This window comes from Neohortaea acidophila (assembly GCF_010093505.1).
Source record: "Neohortaea acidophila strain CBS 113389 unplaced genomic scaffold BDY17scaffold_3, whole genome shotgun sequence".
Taxonomy (NCBI): domain Eukaryota; kingdom Fungi; phylum Ascomycota; class Dothideomycetes; order Mycosphaerellales; family Teratosphaeriaceae; genus Neohortaea; species Neohortaea acidophila.
In genome coordinates, this window is record NW_022985512.1 from 58931 (window position 1) to 74387 (window position 15457).

At 57.7% G+C, this 15457-nt stretch overlaps 9 protein-coding genes across 9 annotated transcripts; 4 read left to right on the forward strand and 5 right to left on the reverse strand.

Moving 5' to 3' along the window:
* Positions 1-46: 46 nt before the first annotated feature.
* On the reverse strand, positions 47-3644 carry BDY17DRAFT_246980 (structural maintenance of chromosome protein 2; the record flags this gene model as incomplete). Its single annotated transcript, XM_033730773.1, has 2 exons — positions 47-311; positions 367-3644. The coding sequence occupies 2 exons, from the start codon at positions 3642-3644 to the stop codon at positions 47-49; spliced, it is 3543 nt and encodes a 1180-aa protein (XP_033591421.1).
* Positions 3645-3919: 275 nt separating this feature from the next.
* On the forward strand, positions 3920-6100 carry BDY17DRAFT_92629 (uncharacterized protein). Its single transcript, XM_033738834.1, has one exon. It carries the CDS (start codon positions 4195-4197, stop codon positions 6073-6075), a length of 1881 nt encoding a protein of 626 aa, XP_033591422.1. The 5' UTR covers positions 3920-4194; the 3' UTR covers positions 6076-6100.
* Positions 5832-7348, reverse strand: BDY17DRAFT_92461 (NAD binding domain of 6-phosphogluconate dehydrogenase-domain-containing protein). Its single transcript, XM_033738832.1, has one exon. It carries the CDS (start codon positions 7055-7057, stop codon positions 6125-6127), a length of 933 nt encoding a protein of 310 aa, XP_033591423.1. The 5' UTR covers positions 7058-7348; the 3' UTR covers positions 5832-6124.
* Position 7349: 1 nt separating this feature from the next.
* On the forward strand, positions 7350-9633 carry BDY17DRAFT_92469 (cystathionine beta-synthase). The gene has a single exon (XM_033738833.1). The coding sequence runs from the start codon at positions 7579-7581 to the stop codon at positions 9253-9255; it is 1677 nt and encodes a 558-aa protein (XP_033591424.1). The 5' UTR covers positions 7350-7578; the 3' UTR covers positions 9256-9633.
* Positions 9634-10424: 791 nt separating this feature from the next.
* On the reverse strand, positions 10425-10914 carry BDY17DRAFT_292502 (uncharacterized protein). Its single transcript, XM_033732836.1, has one exon. The coding sequence runs from the start codon at positions 10805-10807 to the stop codon at positions 10457-10459; it is 351 nt and encodes a 116-aa protein (XP_033591425.1). The 5' UTR covers positions 10808-10914; the 3' UTR covers positions 10425-10456.
* Positions 10915-11174: 260 nt separating this feature from the next.
* On the forward strand, positions 11175-12407 carry BDY17DRAFT_321755 (uncharacterized protein; the record flags this gene model as incomplete). Its single annotated transcript, XM_033736684.1, has 1 exon — positions 11175-12407. One exon carries the CDS (start codon positions 11175-11177, stop codon positions 12405-12407), a length of 1233 nt encoding a protein of 410 aa, XP_033591426.1.
* A 39-nt stretch (positions 12408-12446) lies between these two features.
* On the reverse strand, positions 12447-13172 carry BDY17DRAFT_308346 (orotate phosphoribosyltransferase; the record flags this gene model as incomplete). Its single annotated transcript, XM_033735203.1, has 1 exon — positions 12447-13172. The coding sequence occupies one exon, from the start codon at positions 13170-13172 to the stop codon at positions 12447-12449; it is 726 nt and encodes a 241-aa protein (XP_033591427.1).
* A 205-nt stretch (positions 13173-13377) lies between these two features.
* On the forward strand, positions 13378-14262 carry BDY17DRAFT_247464 (enoyl-CoA hydratase; the record flags this gene model as incomplete). The annotated part of the gene is made up of 2 exons (XM_033730824.1): positions 13378-13615; positions 13670-14262. 2 exons carry the CDS (start codon positions 13378-13380, stop codon positions 14260-14262), a joined length of 831 nt encoding a protein of 276 aa, XP_033591428.1.
* A 59-nt stretch (positions 14263-14321) lies between these two features.
* On the reverse strand, positions 14322-15382 carry BDY17DRAFT_308348 (uncharacterized protein; the record flags this gene model as incomplete). The annotated part of the gene is made up of 3 exons (XM_033735204.1): positions 14322-14428; positions 14478-15282; positions 15350-15382. The coding sequence occupies 3 exons, from the start codon at positions 15380-15382 to the stop codon at positions 14322-14324; spliced, it is 945 nt and encodes a 314-aa protein (XP_033591429.1).
* Positions 15383-15457: the final 75 nt, after the last annotated feature.

Sequence of the window (15457 nt, forward strand, 5' to 3'; positions counted from 1 at the left end):
ACAGGATATCTCACGCGCCCAACGCCTCGCAAAAACCCCCAACACATCACCGCATATCAGCAGGAGTCAACGCCTGCACCACACTCGTACCATCCATGAATCTCGTGCGGAAAATGCGATTGGCATTGGCAAACATGCCGTCCTTCAAACTGACGACGATAAACTGGCTCCCCTTGAAGCGCGTGCGAATGAGCCGGCCGATGTTCTGCGTGTGCGAGAGGTCGAGCGCGGCGTCCACTTCGTCGAGGATGTACATGGGCGCCGGGGAGTATTGGAGGAGGGAGAGGATGAGGGAGAGGGCGATGAGGGAGCTGGGTGACGGTCAGCAAGATCGGGTCAAGATGAGTCTGGGGAAATAAAACATACCGTTGGCCACCGGACAACTCCGTCAGCGATTGCTTCCACACCTTGCCCAGACACACCTTCACCTCCAGTCCATCCGAGATCTCTTTACCCTCCGGCGGATCCAGCTTGGCCGTGTTGCCCGGTAGCAAATCATTGAAGATGAGGCCAAAATCCTCATTCACCTTGCTCCACGTCTTGTGCAGCGCCTCCTTCTTATACTCATCCAGAGTCTTGATGGTGTCTTCAATCTTCTTCTTATCCTTGGTCACAGTCCGCATCATCTGCTTGAGACTCGCCTCCTTCTTCTCGACACTATCGATCATGTTCATCACGGCGGGGTTGATCTTCTTCTTCATGCCCTGGAAGCGCTCGGTGACGTTTTTGAGGTTCGCCTTACACTCCGCCATGTGCTGCCCATGGAAGTCGTAAGGGGTGCCTGCTTTGCCAAACGAGGACTGCTCTTCGAGGATCCAGTCGTACTCCTTTTCCATCGTCGTCAGCACTTGTCGTGCTTGCTGCTGCGCTTTGGCGAAGTTGTCAATCGCGTGGCCCAGCTTTTGCACCTCCAGCTTCTCGTCGGACATTTGCTGTGCTTTTCGCTTGGACGCCCGCTCGAGCTCGGCCATCTCCTCATCGAAGCCGGAGAGCTTCTTTCGTTCGTCGTCGAGGGAGGCTTGCGCTTCATCGTGCTGGTCTTGCACTTGCTTCTGCTCGCCCGCGAGTGCCTTCATCTCGTCTTGGTGCGTCTGCAGGGTGGCTTGGCAATCGGACAGCTCCTCCTGCGCAGCGGACAAATCTGCGCCAGTCTGCTCTGCATCGATGTTCGCGTCTCGGACCTCCTGCTGTAGCGGTTTGATGGTAGCTTGCGCGCTGGAGAGTGCCGCCTTTGCCTTGGTCAGATCCTTTTGCAGCTGATCCAGCTTGCCGGTCTTGTTGGAAGAGAAATCCTTCATCTCCTTCGTCACCCGCTTGATCTCCTGCTCCGCATCGCCTTGCCGCTGTTTTGCGTCCTGGATGTTGTCTTTCAGGGCCTTGATGGTCTCCTTCATCTCATTGACCGAGGCGATGATGCTGCTGGAGGAATTGCTCGCGATCTGCCCCTCTGCCAGCTGGATCTCGTGGGCCTTCAAGTCCAATTCTTGCTTGATTTGGCGGACGGACTTGAGCTTCTGCGCATCTTTTGCCATCGCTCGCTCCAGCTTCGCCACTTTGTCTTCTTCCTCTTCGAGTTCGGCAGTGATGGCGTTCAGCTTTTGCAGTGTCAGTAGTACTCCGCTGCCCTGCGCCGCAGAGCCACCCGACAAGGTGCCGCTGGGGTCGTAGACGTCGCCTTCCAGCGTGACACTCTTCAATCGCACCGACGGATCGAAGGTGACCTTCTTCGCAGTCGCTGCATCCGCTGCTATCAGCGTGCTGCCAAACACATACTCCATCGCCTTCTGCACCTCCTGCTCGTAGCCAATCAACGTGACCGCGAGATGGACCTGTCCAGGAGCCAGTTTTTGTGCCGCGGCGACTCGATCGGCCGGCGCTCGCGAGGCGGAGATCTTGTCCAGAGGGATGATGGTCACTCTCCGTCGAAGCTTGCCATGATCGAGCAGCTCCTTACCGGTGGATGAGGAGTCTACCACAACGTTGTAGAGTCTTCCACCAGCACAAATCTCCAAAGCAGTGCCGGCCTCGGCCTTCTCAGCGGGGAGGTTGAAAAGCTGCGCCACGAGCCCCTTGACTCGCCGCCGGTCGAAATTGGGGGATGGGTCGGTGTAGGAAAAGTCCAGTCCGGCCACCTTCCTCCGAAGTGCCTCCGCATCGTTCTGCAACGACCAGACACGCTTCTCGATCTGTGCCTTCTCCGCCTGCTGCGCTTCTTCCCGCCCCGGCTCGAAGCCCAGCTTTTGCAGCTCCTTCTCCAGCTTGCCGGCCTGGGAGCGGAGTAGTTCGAGGTCACTCAACAGTCCGCTGTTCTCCTTCTCGGCCTTCTTCGCGCGCGGCTCATCTTCTTTGACCCGCGCCTCGAGATGGCTGATTTTGAGTTTTGCCTGTTCAATCTCCGTTCCGGCTTTGCTTGCAGCGTCTCGTGCTGCGGAGAGCTGCCCGGCGTAGCCACCATCAGAGGCAGCATTGGAGGAAATGCCGGTCTGGAGGGTTTGGAGGAGCTCCTCCTTCTTCTCCACCTCTGCTTTCTGCTCCTCGAGGTCCTTGCTTGCGCCGTCGAATTTGTGTTGGAGCTTTTGGTGCGCGTCCCCCTTTTGCTTGAGCTGCTTCTCGAGGTCTTTCACGGAGGCTTGGGCTTTCTTCAGCCGGTCCTGCTCTTCTGTCACAGAAGCCTTCTTCAAATCGATCACCGTCGCGAGTCGGACCAGCTCGTGAGAGTGGGTCTTGACAGCTTCCTCCAACTTTCCAAACCTTCCTCCTTTTCGCAGCTCCTGATCGCGTGTAGCGCGCACCCTCTCCAGATCCTCCTCCAAGACACCGATCTCCCGCTTCAGCTTGTCCGCATTACTCTCCAGCATCTCCACCCGCTCTCTTTGCGCGGCAAGATCTTGCGCGCTTTGCTCCAGCTTCTGCTTTGACTTGATGTAGTCGTAGGCGACCACGAGTTTCGTCAGGCGCTCGAGATCGGACTGGGTGCTTTGGAACTCGAGGAAGGCGCGCTTTTCGTTGCGAAGTTTGTCCAGCTTGGGCTCAATCTCGTCCTTGAGCAACCCTTCCAGCTCTTCCACCTTGCCCTGCTTCTTCGCCAGCGTGCGCAGCGCCTTCTCGCGTCGATCCTCAAACATGCGCGTGCCCGCCGCCTCCTCGACCATGCCCAGGATCTCCGTGCTCTTCATGTTGAGGACTTTGGTGATGCGGCCCTGCATGATGAGGAAGTTGGGGTTGTTGATGTTCAGCTGGACGGATTGGAAGAGGTTCTGCACCGTCTGTTGCTGCGCGCGGTGGCCGTTGATGAGGTATTTGCTGGTGCCTCCCAAGACAATCTGTCGCGTGACCGAAATGCTGGCGTAATCCTCGAAGCCGATGGGCGACTTTGCCTTGTCGGAGTTGTCGAAGACGAGGGTGACGGAGGCCTTGGTGATGCCGGCCTGGCCGCGTTTGTAGATGAGATCGCTGGCGCCGCCATTTGCGCGAAGGAGCTCGAAGCGCCCGATGCCCAAGCAGAAACAGATGGCATCAAGGATGTTGGACTTGCCGGAGCCATTGAGGCCGGTGATGGCGTTGAAGGTGGCATCCCAGGGAGAGATGACGGTGCGCACGGCGTACGACTTGAAGCCGTCGATGATGAGTTCGGTGATGCGCATGTTGGCGGTTGGGCGAGGTTTCTCTGGTGCTTCTCCAGTAGATCTAGTCGAGATGCTCGTCCATGGCCTGCATGCGAGGTGTTCCAGGCAGTCGTCGGCGGTGTTGAAGGTTCACAATCATCCAAGTGTGGCCTCGCGACGGATGTAAACACAAACCACAACATTCGGCGTCGCGGCTGACGGGAGCGCCCGCACGCCACAAACCTTATTGGCACCTCCGCGGCATTGAACTCGCCGATACGGTGAGGACCAGAGCAGCTCCGAAGCGTGATTTAGACAGCGCTACAGTCTGTTGTGATGTTTGTCCCGGTCACATTTGTTGACCTTTGACTTCCACGCATCGGCGAGTGTGGGGGAAGGCACGACGCCGTTGTGCACGAAAGTACCAAGCTCGCTGCAGGGTCCCACCCACTCCACCGTTATCTTGGTGTGAATCATTCACGTTGTTTCGTCCTTTTACCCCTCCAACTGCGTGGCCCGCCTTCTTCGGCATCCTGCCACCCTGACACCGACCATCGACTTGCCACTCTCCCGCTCTGGACTATGGAAAATGACTATCTCTACGTTGGCGTTTGGAAAGGCAAACGCAGCCGGGAATCTTAAGCTATACAGTCGTGCAACCCGCTTCTATTCTACGGCGCCTGCGACAAATCCCAGTGCAAAATCAAACAATGGCCCGGCCGCTGCTGCTGCCACTCAACGCGAACTATTCATGCACGTTCTGGATGCGAATGCCACAAAGCGAGATGCTAAGCAGTATCTCTCCCAATTCAAAAATACCGGTCAGAGCCCTCGTGCCGAACAGGAGCGATTGCGTCGGAAAAGTCTCTACGGTCCAGCTCGGGCGATTGCAGAGAGTCCCAAATTCGTTCGCGAGGAGGAGGAAAGAGCCGAAGTCGTTGCTACTCCGCAGACTGTACATGTCGCACTAGTATTGCTGCGCACTCCGGAAAAGCTTGACGATGCTACCTTCGACGGAGTAGCCAAGACTCTCTCAGAATTGGTCAAGCTGGACATGCGAGTGCTGGTGGTGATTGACTCTACGCTATCTGGTGATGACAAGGCATCAGCTCAGCGAATCGCCACTTCGTTCGCCGAGCAAGGCCACCGGCTGATACAGGCGATCGCGAAACACGGCAGCAAAGGAGCTCGCCTTGTGCAGGGGGCTTTTGAGTCGATCGATGGCTCAAGCAAACACCAGGTTGTAGTTGGTGTTCCACAGCTCCTACTTGATCCCTTGCATCGCTCCGTCATTCCCATTGTCCCGACGCTGGCATATACGCCTTCCGGCCAACAGCTACCATCCATTGCTGCCGACATTATGCTAGCTTTGACACGCCTCCTCACTGGGCACTCAGACTTCCAATTGAGTAATGCCGGCACCTCACTGGATCGAATACTTGTGCTCGATGAAGTAGGCGGAATTCCCAGCAGATATCGAGAAGGTGAGGCGCACATCTTCATCAACCTCAGCCAGGAGTATGACGATATTCAGCGAGAGTTGGCGGAGTACAGCAACGAGACCAACGGTCACCACAGGGTACCCGCCCATGAGCGACATGCACAAAATCTGGACATGCTGCAGGACTGTCTGGCATTATTACCATCGGCATCATCGGCACTCATCATCACTCCCCAAGAGGCAGCCAACTCCTCTCAGGCCGCAGGTAGAGCGGCAGACCCGATCGGCACTGGGACACGGCGACAAAAGAACACCATTATCCACAATCTCCTGACCAACAAGCCAGCGCTGTCGCCATCTCTGCCGGCCTCGCGGCTGCCGTCCAAAACTCCTGTCGGTGGCAATACACGTGCCCCTCCTAGGTCGACGTTGGTCAAACGGGGCATGCCACTCGCCATCATTCCGGATGTCGATCGAGGCCAAGGCTGGATGAAGCCCTCATCTGGCCAATCATCCCTGGACATCGGCACCGATGCACAGGTCGACCTCCCCCGACTCGTCCATCTGATTGAAGACTCATTCCGCCGCAAGCTGGATGTGCAGCACTACCTTTCTCGTATCCATGGTCGGACCGCAGGTCTCATCATTGCGGGTGCATACGAAGGCGGTGCCATTCTGACATGGGAGCAGCCCCCGGGCACATCAGACCCGGCACGACTCGTACCCTATCTGGACAAATTCGCGGTGCTTTCGAGCTCTCAGGGCTCGGCAGGCGTAGCGGACATCCTCTTTCAAGCAATGGTGCGCACTGGCTTCCCTCAAGGCGTGTGCTGGCGCAGTCGAAAAGACAACCCCGTGAACAAGTGGTATATTGAGCGCGCAGATGGGCATTGGCAGATTCCCGGGACGAATTGGACCATGTTCTGGACGGGAGAGGGGGTGGTGGAGAATCAGGAGCGGTGGGAAGATTACGTCGGTGTATGCCGCAGTATTCAGGCGAGCTGGGCGGATGTCAAAGCACCTGACTGAAGGGAGATGGTACACTACGTCTATTCTTATTGTCGAGGATCTACGTCCTTCACTTTTGGTTCTCAAACTTTAAGCCTCCCTCCTCCCGTACAACACCATAGATGCCCGCCAAGTCGCCCTTGTCATTCTTCTTGTCAATGACATCCAACAAATGCTGCCCCGCCACATTCAACCCCTTTAACTGCACGCCGTGCGTGTCTGCCAACGACTTGGCATGGTTATAATCCTTCCTCGCCAACTTGGCCGAAAACGCCGGCTCCTCGCGAGTATAGTAATCCCCCGTAATCATCCGATTGCTATAAGCAGAATACGGCGGGCCAAACATAGTCTCAATAAACTTGTGCAAGTTATCCGAACCGAGGCCCGACTTCTCAGCCAGCACGTGGCTTTCGGACAAGATCTCGACCATGTTGAGGATGAAGGTGTTGCCGATGATTTTCAGGCGGGTGGCGGCGCCTTGCGGTTGGTCGCTAAAGTCCACTTCGGCGCGCGCCATGACGTCCTGACAGAAGGGCTTCACTTTGTCGACTTGGGCTTTGGGGCCGGCGAGGACGGTGATGAGCTTGCCCGACTCGGCCATGGGAGGGGCGCCGAAGACGGGGCAGGCGACGAATTCGGCGCCCTTGTCGTTGATCGTTTTGGCGAGTTTGTTGGTCGTGTCGGGGTGGATGGTGGAGCAGTCGATGAACAGCTTGCCCTTCGCCTCGGGCACTTTGAGGGCGGTGTCGATGGTGCTTTCGATGGCGGCATCGTCGCCCACGCAGGTGAAGATGTAGTCGGCTTGCTTGACGCATTCCTCAATCGAGTCGGTGACTTTGACCTTGTCGCCGGCGTTGAGGGAGGAGGCGAACTTCTCTGCTTTGGCTGCTGTGCGGTTGTAGATGAGCACCGGGGCCGTGTAGCTGCCTTTTTCCACAATGTTCTTGACCATGCCGCGGCCCATGTTGCCCAGGCCAATCCAGGCCACACGTGGAGGAGACATTTTGGCTGATTGTGCGGTATTTGGGAATCGGGAGAGATGCAAGACCTACGCCGGTTGCTTTCAGAGGGAAGTGTTTTATCTACCGCGCATTGATACTGTATTTAGTGGAAATTCCGTCGACATGACTTCAATGACGTTGCGGTGATCGGCAAAGACGGAGCCTTTCGCCGCAGCTGCCGCTCACGCTATACAAGAGATGATTGTCTCGAGTTGCATCGCGTTATGTACGCGTCGATCACTTATACCTTTGGCTTCACCCATTCGAGCAGTCTTTTCGTGTTATGCAAGTCATGTCGAGGTGTAGCTACCTTATTATTCATCTCTGGCATTGAAACCGGCTAGAAACGGCTGAAGATTGATAAGATAAGCGGATCAACTTCGGATCTGGGCGCGGATGCAGCGTCTTGAAATACTCGACCAGCCCATCTGTACTCAGCCGCTATTCATGAATATTCTGCATTCCTACACTTTCGAGTGTCTATTTCCTTGATTCCAAGTGTGCGCGCGAGACTACCATCACCATGTCGCACGTCACCTCGGCGTCGCCGCGCAACCCGCCGGCCGTGATGAACACCATCATGGAGAACATTGGCAACACGCCCCTCGTCCGCTTGAACCGCCTGCCGCAATCGCTTGGCCTGAAGTGCCAGGTGTACGTCAAGTGCGAATACTTCAACGCCGGCGGCAGCGTCAAGGACCGCATTGCCCTGCGCATGGTCGAGGCGGCGGAGAAGGAAGGCCGCATCAAGCCTGGACAGAACGTGCTCATCGAGCCGACGAGTGGCAACACGGGAATTGGCTTGGCGCTGGTCGGGGCTGTGAAGGGGTATAAAGTACTCATCACGCTGCCGGAGAAGATGAGCTCGGAGAAGGTGTCGGTGTTGAAGGCGCTGGGCGCGGAGATTATCCGAACCCCCACCAGCGCCGCGTGGGACAGCCCGGAGAGTCATATCGGGGTGGCGCGACGCTTGGAGAAGGAGATTCCCGGCGGCATCATCCTCGATCAATACGGCAACCCCAACAACCCCCTCGCCCACGAGTTTGGCACGGCGGCCGAGATTGTGGAGCAAGTCGGCGCCATCCAAGGTAAGCTCAAGGCGGTCATTGCTGGTGCGGGCACGGGTGGAACCATCACTGGCATTTCGAGGGGAATCCGCAAGGCACACGGGAAAGAGGTGGCCATCGTGGCGGCGGATCCCATCGGGAGCATTCTCGCCTACCCACCCTCGTTGAACAAGGAAGGCGATAACAAGCCGTACAAGGTGGAGGGCATTGGCTACGACTTCATCCCGGACGTCCTGGCTCAGAAAGAGGTGGACAGATGGTACAAAACCAATGATCGCGAGTCCTTTTATTGGGCTCGAAGACTCATCACCGAGGAGGGTCTGCTGGTTGGTGGAAGCTCTGGTTCAGCCATGGCATGCTTGGAACAGACATGCAATGACCTGAACCTCGGAGCTGGCGACGCCGTCGTGGTCATTCTCCCCGACAGCATTCGAAGCTACCTGAGCAAATTCGTCGACGACGACTGGCTGGCTGCGAACGACCTGCTCCCCCCTTCCACCCCCCTCACCTCCAAGCCATCGCAAGATGCTGCCGCTACCAACGGACACCACAAAGCCGAGGCAGAGCACGCCCCTGCATCCCCGACACTGACGCGCGTGGCCAGCGTGACGAGCAAAGACGAATACGGCAACGCCAAGATTCGCGACCTGCGATTGAAGCCCGTGCAAACCATCTCCGATTCCCAGACCGTCGATGAAGCCGTGGAGCTCATGCGAGACAAGGGCTACGACCAGGTGCCCGTCACCTCTTCCACTGGCCGAAGACTCGTCGGCATGGTCACCCTCGGCAACTGTCTATCCTACCTCGCCTCCCAGAGAATCGACATCGACTCCCCCGTCAAAGACGTCATGTTCAACTTTAGCCATCTAGACGAAGTCAAGCCGCTGGAGAAGAACCCTGGCATTTCCGATACCCCAGGTGATGAAAAGAGGGGCCAACGCGAATTTGTCGAAATCACAAAGGACACTCCCCTCTGGGCTCTGAGCCGGTTTTTGGAGTGGAACGCTGCCGCCGTCGTGACGGAGCGCACGCAAGAGGATGGGATGAAGGCACTGGCGGTGGTGACGAAGGTGGATCTATTGGTGTGGCTCGTGGGCCGAGGACGACATCAGCAGTCGAATGGGCGGAAATGAATGGGCATTTGGGTCTTGCAGCGCCGGCGTTGTTGACATTACGGGAGAAGCAGAGGTACAATCTAACGTTTTTTGCAAAAAGGCCATCAACTGGCGATGAGTCGAGCGTACCTCACCACCTTGTGCCCACAACGCCTACCGTCCCCCTCCCTTTCCTGCATTATTCCTCCCGCTATGAACGCGTCCATATCAGATACCAGAGACGGGAGCACTAGCCTCAACTCTTCACCGGCTTCCTCTTGAGCAGCTTCCTCACCTTGCGCTCCGTGTTGGACATGGGCGCGTCGGACGAGGTGAAGGCGCTGGAACTCGCGTCGTAAGTCGAGTCTTGCATGGGATGGTCGTAATTGTTCGCATCGTGATGCTGGGCATCGGTATAGTAATTGTCGTCAGGTTGCAACGCCGTGCCGCTCGGCGGAATGTAGCCGTCGTCCTGTCGCGTCGGCAGGGCGGTGAAGTCGTTGGCGTTGTGCGAGGGTGGAGGATGCGGAGGGGGATTGTACGTTTGCCGGTCTGGGTCTGGAGTCGTGGACGGTCGCAGGCCCTGTCGTTCGCGCAGGCCGGCCATTTCGCGCTCGCCGGCTGTGAGGGTTGCGTGGTTTTTGGCGTCGATGGCGGCTTGCTTTTCGGGGTCGCGGCTGCGCAGGCGGGAGTCGACTTCGTTGTTGATGGTGCCGCGGAGTGTCTCGCCGACGCCCTGTAGAATTGTCAGTGTCATCGTCTCGTGTTGAACAGGTCAAATCGAGGCGTGCTCACATGTATGCCGACGGCAGCCGCTTTCAAATTGCCCAATGCACCCCCCGGCTTCGTCGAGACGGAGCCCTCGTTCTCCGCCCGCACATCACCCCGACTCTTCGGCCGGCTGAAGTTCTGCGTCGGCGTAGCATCGACCGGCGAAACGGGATTTTCAAGCCTGTCCCTCGACCTCCCATACGGGTTGTTGGAATCAGCGGCGCCGCGACCAGGACTCCTGTCGGGCACGTCGGGCGTGTGGGGCGGGAGAGATGGCTGGGTATGTGTCTGCTGTGTCTGTACTGGCGGTGCGATCGTAGAGTCGTATACTTGACTCGTGGGGGGCGAGGTGTTGGCCGCGGTGGGCATTTCTTGGATTTGAGAGGAGGGCGCGCCGGGCGTGGTTGCGACCTCGACGGTCTGGAGCTTGCCGTCGGGCGTTTTCTTGGTCGTGGTCGTCTATGCAGCGTTAGTCCGACACGGAGAGGTATGAGGGGGCGTAGACGCATACCGTTGTGGTAGTAGTGGTCGTCGTCACGGTCGACACCACCTCTCCCGTATCATCATCCATGACATCGCCGGTGGACTTGTTGAGCGTCAGACTGCGATCCGAACTGACGCCCTGGAACTGCCCGGTGTTCTCCATGGGCATGGTGTCGGCGCCGGGGGAGTAGGGCTTCCTCTCGCCCTCGCTGCTCGCGTACGCCGAGTCGGCCATGTTGCTGTTGCTCGACGTGCGGTACTCGCTGGCGCCCGCGGGCTCCTTGTCTTTCTTGCCGAACAGCTTGCCGCTGAGTCGGCCTTTCTTCTTGTCGTCCATTGGAGATGCTGGGATGAGAGTACGATGCGAGAAAAGGTAGGGATACGACAATGAATGCTTGTGGTCGAGAAATGAATGTCCAACTCACATCTTTTGACAATGGAAAGGCGGCCTTGCAGGGTTCCCAGTTTCCCGGCAAGTGATGTCAGATGGCGCCGGCACCCCGCGACCGTCTCGGCCATCCACTCCTTCGCAGAGCCAATCGCAGACAAGCATCGCGGCCCTGAGCGTGGCAACGTGGCAGGGCAGATCTCACAGCCACAGCCCTCCGCCGGAATAGGATGGTGCAGGCAGATCGTGGCGATAATGAGGGCGGAAGGCGGTGCAAACGGCTTGTCCTCTTCCACGTGCAGCACGTCTGGCACTGATGTCGTCGTCGTCGTCGTCGCTGTTTGAACTGCCGTCGGAAATCCTCGTGCTCGTCTTTGAACACCTCGATGATGTGAGGGCGCTCTATCAGCTGGTGCAGACGTGCGCGCGAGCACAGGAGATATACGTCCAGCATGCCGCCGGCATTCTCGATCACGTCCTTCGCAACGCATACCCCGATGGAGCGCAGAGCATCAAAGACACGAGGACCGCAGCTCGCTCGGGCGGCGAGCTGAACTATGCATACCTGGGAGAACACGAGGTGCATTGGATGGGCCCGGCGGACACCCCGGCCGATATGAGCCATCTACAAGACTACTCCACGCTGGCCGACGAGGTGGACAATCTCGCGGCCTGGTGCGCGCCCAAGTGCCAGCAAAGGCCGTCATGGCATCGTCCCGGCGGCACGTCCATGCGACAGTCGGTGGTGGAGAGTCTTTGCCACCTGCAACTGCTGGCGAACCGCATGTTCAACGTCCGCCTGCCCGCCTTCCCCGAGGAGATTAGTCTGCGGGTGTACGAGAAGACGACGGCACGCACCTACATTTCCCGCAAGACTCGAGACCAGGCTCGCGATCTGCAGGAGGATCAACTGCGCCTGCTCCAGCCACACCAGCTGAGGAACTTGTGGTATTTGTTGCAGATACTGCAGGACGAGTATCTGCGGCTACGTCGACATCGTTTGCGACCCGCCGAAGGCAGCCTGCTGGACCTGCTGTTTCAGCATGCCCCCGACGAGAAGGTCTGGAATATCAGTCTTTGGCTGCCGGTGCAGAGCATGCTGAGTAAACTGGGTCTGCACATCGTGCCTCCTCGCCCGGGCACCTCGTTTCGCTTTCGGGGCCACGAGACAATCGACGAGTTGCACCAGGTTGATGCCGAGGAATTCGATCAGTACTTCAAGGCTCTGCGCGAGAATCCCAGGGAAACCACAAAGCAGCGGCGGCAATGTTCGATATGTGTTGCACGTGGCCACTCCCCTTCTCCATGTCCTCACGCCTACCTGGACAAATTCCGCCCGCTGCTTGGTCTGCCGTACGGAGATGCGACTTGCATAGCGGAGCTGGTGAGGTTCAAGGGGTCTCTGCAACCCATCATCGTGACCAAGCCACATTGGGCGTATGGAGGTGGGAGGAATGCAGATCACAGTCGATTGGAAATGATGTTGTGGGAGTGCACGGAGAGGCATCGCCCTACCACCGCGGCGAAGCATCGGAGCCGAGCGCTGTAGTCGCCTTGTCAATGCAGAAGTCTATCATTTCGGGCAACCTCAATCACTAGGAGCGTACTTCCGGTAGTACTCCTGCATAGCAGCCACGTCCTCATGCCGCCCCTTCTGCTCCATCCCCGCAATCAAATCGCGTAGCGTCAGGACAGCCATAACCGGCACGCCCGTCTCCCTCCGCACCTCTCCAATCGTACTCCCTCGCGCACTCCCATCATCCCCCTTGCCCGCCTTCTCCGCCTCACTCGGCATCTTCTCCTGCCGATCCAGCGCCACGACAATCCCCACCAACTTCCCGCCTTGCTGCTGAATGATGGAAATCGCCTCGCGAATCGCCTTGCCGGAAGTCATGACATCGTCGATAATCACCACCCGCTTGCCCTGCAGACTCTCCCCTACAATTAAGCCCCCCTCGCCGTGGTCCTTGACTTCCTTGCGGTTGAACGCGTACCCCACCTCCCCCCATTTCCGCTCATCGACGCCCGCAAGTTTCTCCGCCGTTGTCGCGCATAGCGGGATCCCTTTGTACGCCGGGCCGAAGAGGACATCAAAGTCGAATTCCGGGTGTTCCAGAGTGTAAGCATGCAGTGTGCGAGCGTAGGCGGCGGAGATGGCGCGGATCAATTTGGCGCGACAGAAGAGCCCGCAGTTGACGAAGTAGGGACTGATGCGATGGGATTTGAGGGTGAAAGACCCGAAGGTGAGGATGTTGTTTGAGAGGGCGAAGTCGATGAGTTCGGCTTTCCAGTCGGGCAGGTTGGAGGCCGACATCGTTGCGTGGTTGTGTTTGAATGATTGCTGGTGTTGTTGGGCGAAGATTTTTGATGCGGCGAGAAGGCTGAAACATTAACCCTAACCCTAGTGCGTGCTGTATGTCTGTCGGCAACCTCATCTTGGATCCGAGGTCGGCTCGGCATCAACAGACTGCCTTCACTCCCATATCTCTCCGTAAAGGCGCAGTGACAAAGGCTACAGGATGTCGCAACCAAAATTCGAGCTGCCAATCCCTGCAGTCAAGTACTGCATCCTCTCCTTTCCGCAGCCAAACATCCTCCTCGTCGAACTGAACCGCGCCAAAGAACTAAACTGCGTCAACCTCGAAGGCCACGCCGAGTTGGACGCCATCTGGACCTGGCTGGACGAGGAGCCAAGTCTAGTATGCGGCATCATTACAGGCAAGGGCAGATCTTTTTGCGCCGGGGCTGATTTGAAAGGTTCGTCATGTTCATCAATCGGTATTACAGCTGCGATAGGCTAAGTCATCACAGAATGGAACTCGCACAACCAAGGAGGCAAGAAACGCATCCTCCCCGCTAGTGGTTTTGGTGGACTTTCCCGACGAAACGGCAGGAAACCCGTCATCGCCGCCGTCAACGGCATCTGCTACGGCGGAGGCTTTGAGGCTGCTGTCAACTGCGATTTGCTCGTCGCATCTCCCAAAGCTACATTTTCTCTCCCGGAAGTCAAGATTGGAGTCGTGGCGCTCGCTGGCGCACTCCCCCGATTGATCCGCACGGTGGGCAAGCCGCGCGCGATGGAAATGGCTTTGACTGGTCGTGCCATCACGGCGGCCGAAGGGATGGAATGGGGTTTGGTAAACAAGATTGTAGGGAATGGCGAGGACGAGGTGGTGAAGGTGGCAATTGACTACGCGAAAATGATTGCCGCCAACTCACCTGATGCTGTGATTGTGACTCGGGAAGGGGTGAAGATGGGCTGGGAAGGGGTTGGTGCAGAAGACGCGACGCGCCAAACTGCCGATACCTGGGCCGCGCGGTTGCATGCCGGCGCGAACATGAAGGAAGGCGTGCAGTCTTTTGTGGAGAAGCGAAAGCCACGGTGGACGCCGGCGAGGCTGTGATTGAACGAGTAGTAGCTTGCATAAATTCGTCGGGTATAAATGTATATCAGGCTCGACAATCATCCGCGGAACGAACCAAACACAATCGCCTTTCCACTCCCACTGTGGATGTTCTCCTGGGCTTGCTCGAGTTGTAAAAGAAGATGTGATGTTCGCACCAGAACCTCTTCGTAAACAATCAGCGCGAGATCGACCACGCAATCGACGATACTCACCATCAAATTCAATGCTGTAGCTCACAGCCGACTCGACCTCGTTTGACAACAGGTGCACATTCTGACGTAGCTTCTTCTCCTTGATGTTGAACTTGACGCCGAGGTTCTGGTCGGCCAGCCACAGGGCACAAGGGTCTTGGGTTGCTTTGACACAGGCGGGAGCTACGGCTGGACGAATCGAAGCATCGCGATGCACCGCCACTGGCTCGCCATCCGTCCAAGTCCTGCTCTCGCAGTTCTTCGACAGCCACTCTCGCCACACCCGCAACACTCCACTACTGACGGGGTGCATGCTCACCAGGATGCCGCGCTCTGGCTCCCGCTTGCCCAGCAGGATCTCCGTCGATAACTGGGAGAACAGATCGTGCGCATCGACGGTGATGGTATCGCTCACGCGTTCATCAATAGGGCGTGGCGCAGGGATGCGATTGAAATCAGTGTATACCCGGGAGCCCGTCATTGGGCGGTAAACGACGCGCACGGTAGGCTCCTGCAGCTGCGGGCGGAAGCGCGAGTATAGCCCGAAGATGCTCTTCACCTGGCCCAAGTGGCTTTCGTCATCGTAGATGGCGGTCTGCAGCTCCGCCAGTCCGTCGGTCTTTAGAGCAGCGCAGAACATCTTCGGACTTTGACGATCGAGGGAGGGGTGGTGGCATCGGAAGTAGAGGGCATGCCCGTCCAGGCCGGCGGCGACTTGCAGGCGATTGTGCATGACGCGCAGGATCAATGTGTGGAATTGAGGACATGTTGGCGTGAGCCGTAGCAGTTCCTGGGAGGAGCAGAGGTCGAACACGGTCAGAAGGATCTATGGAGTGAGCGTGGAGTTAGCGGGGGAGGGTGGTACGAGGGGGGAGGGGGAACGGATCACGCACTTCATTGGGGAGCGAGAAGATGCCGTTAGCCATGATGAGTGCGGTTCGCGAGGAATTCGGTGCAGCAGGAGTGGTGAGGGTGGTCGAGCATGCGTAAAGGTATGTCGC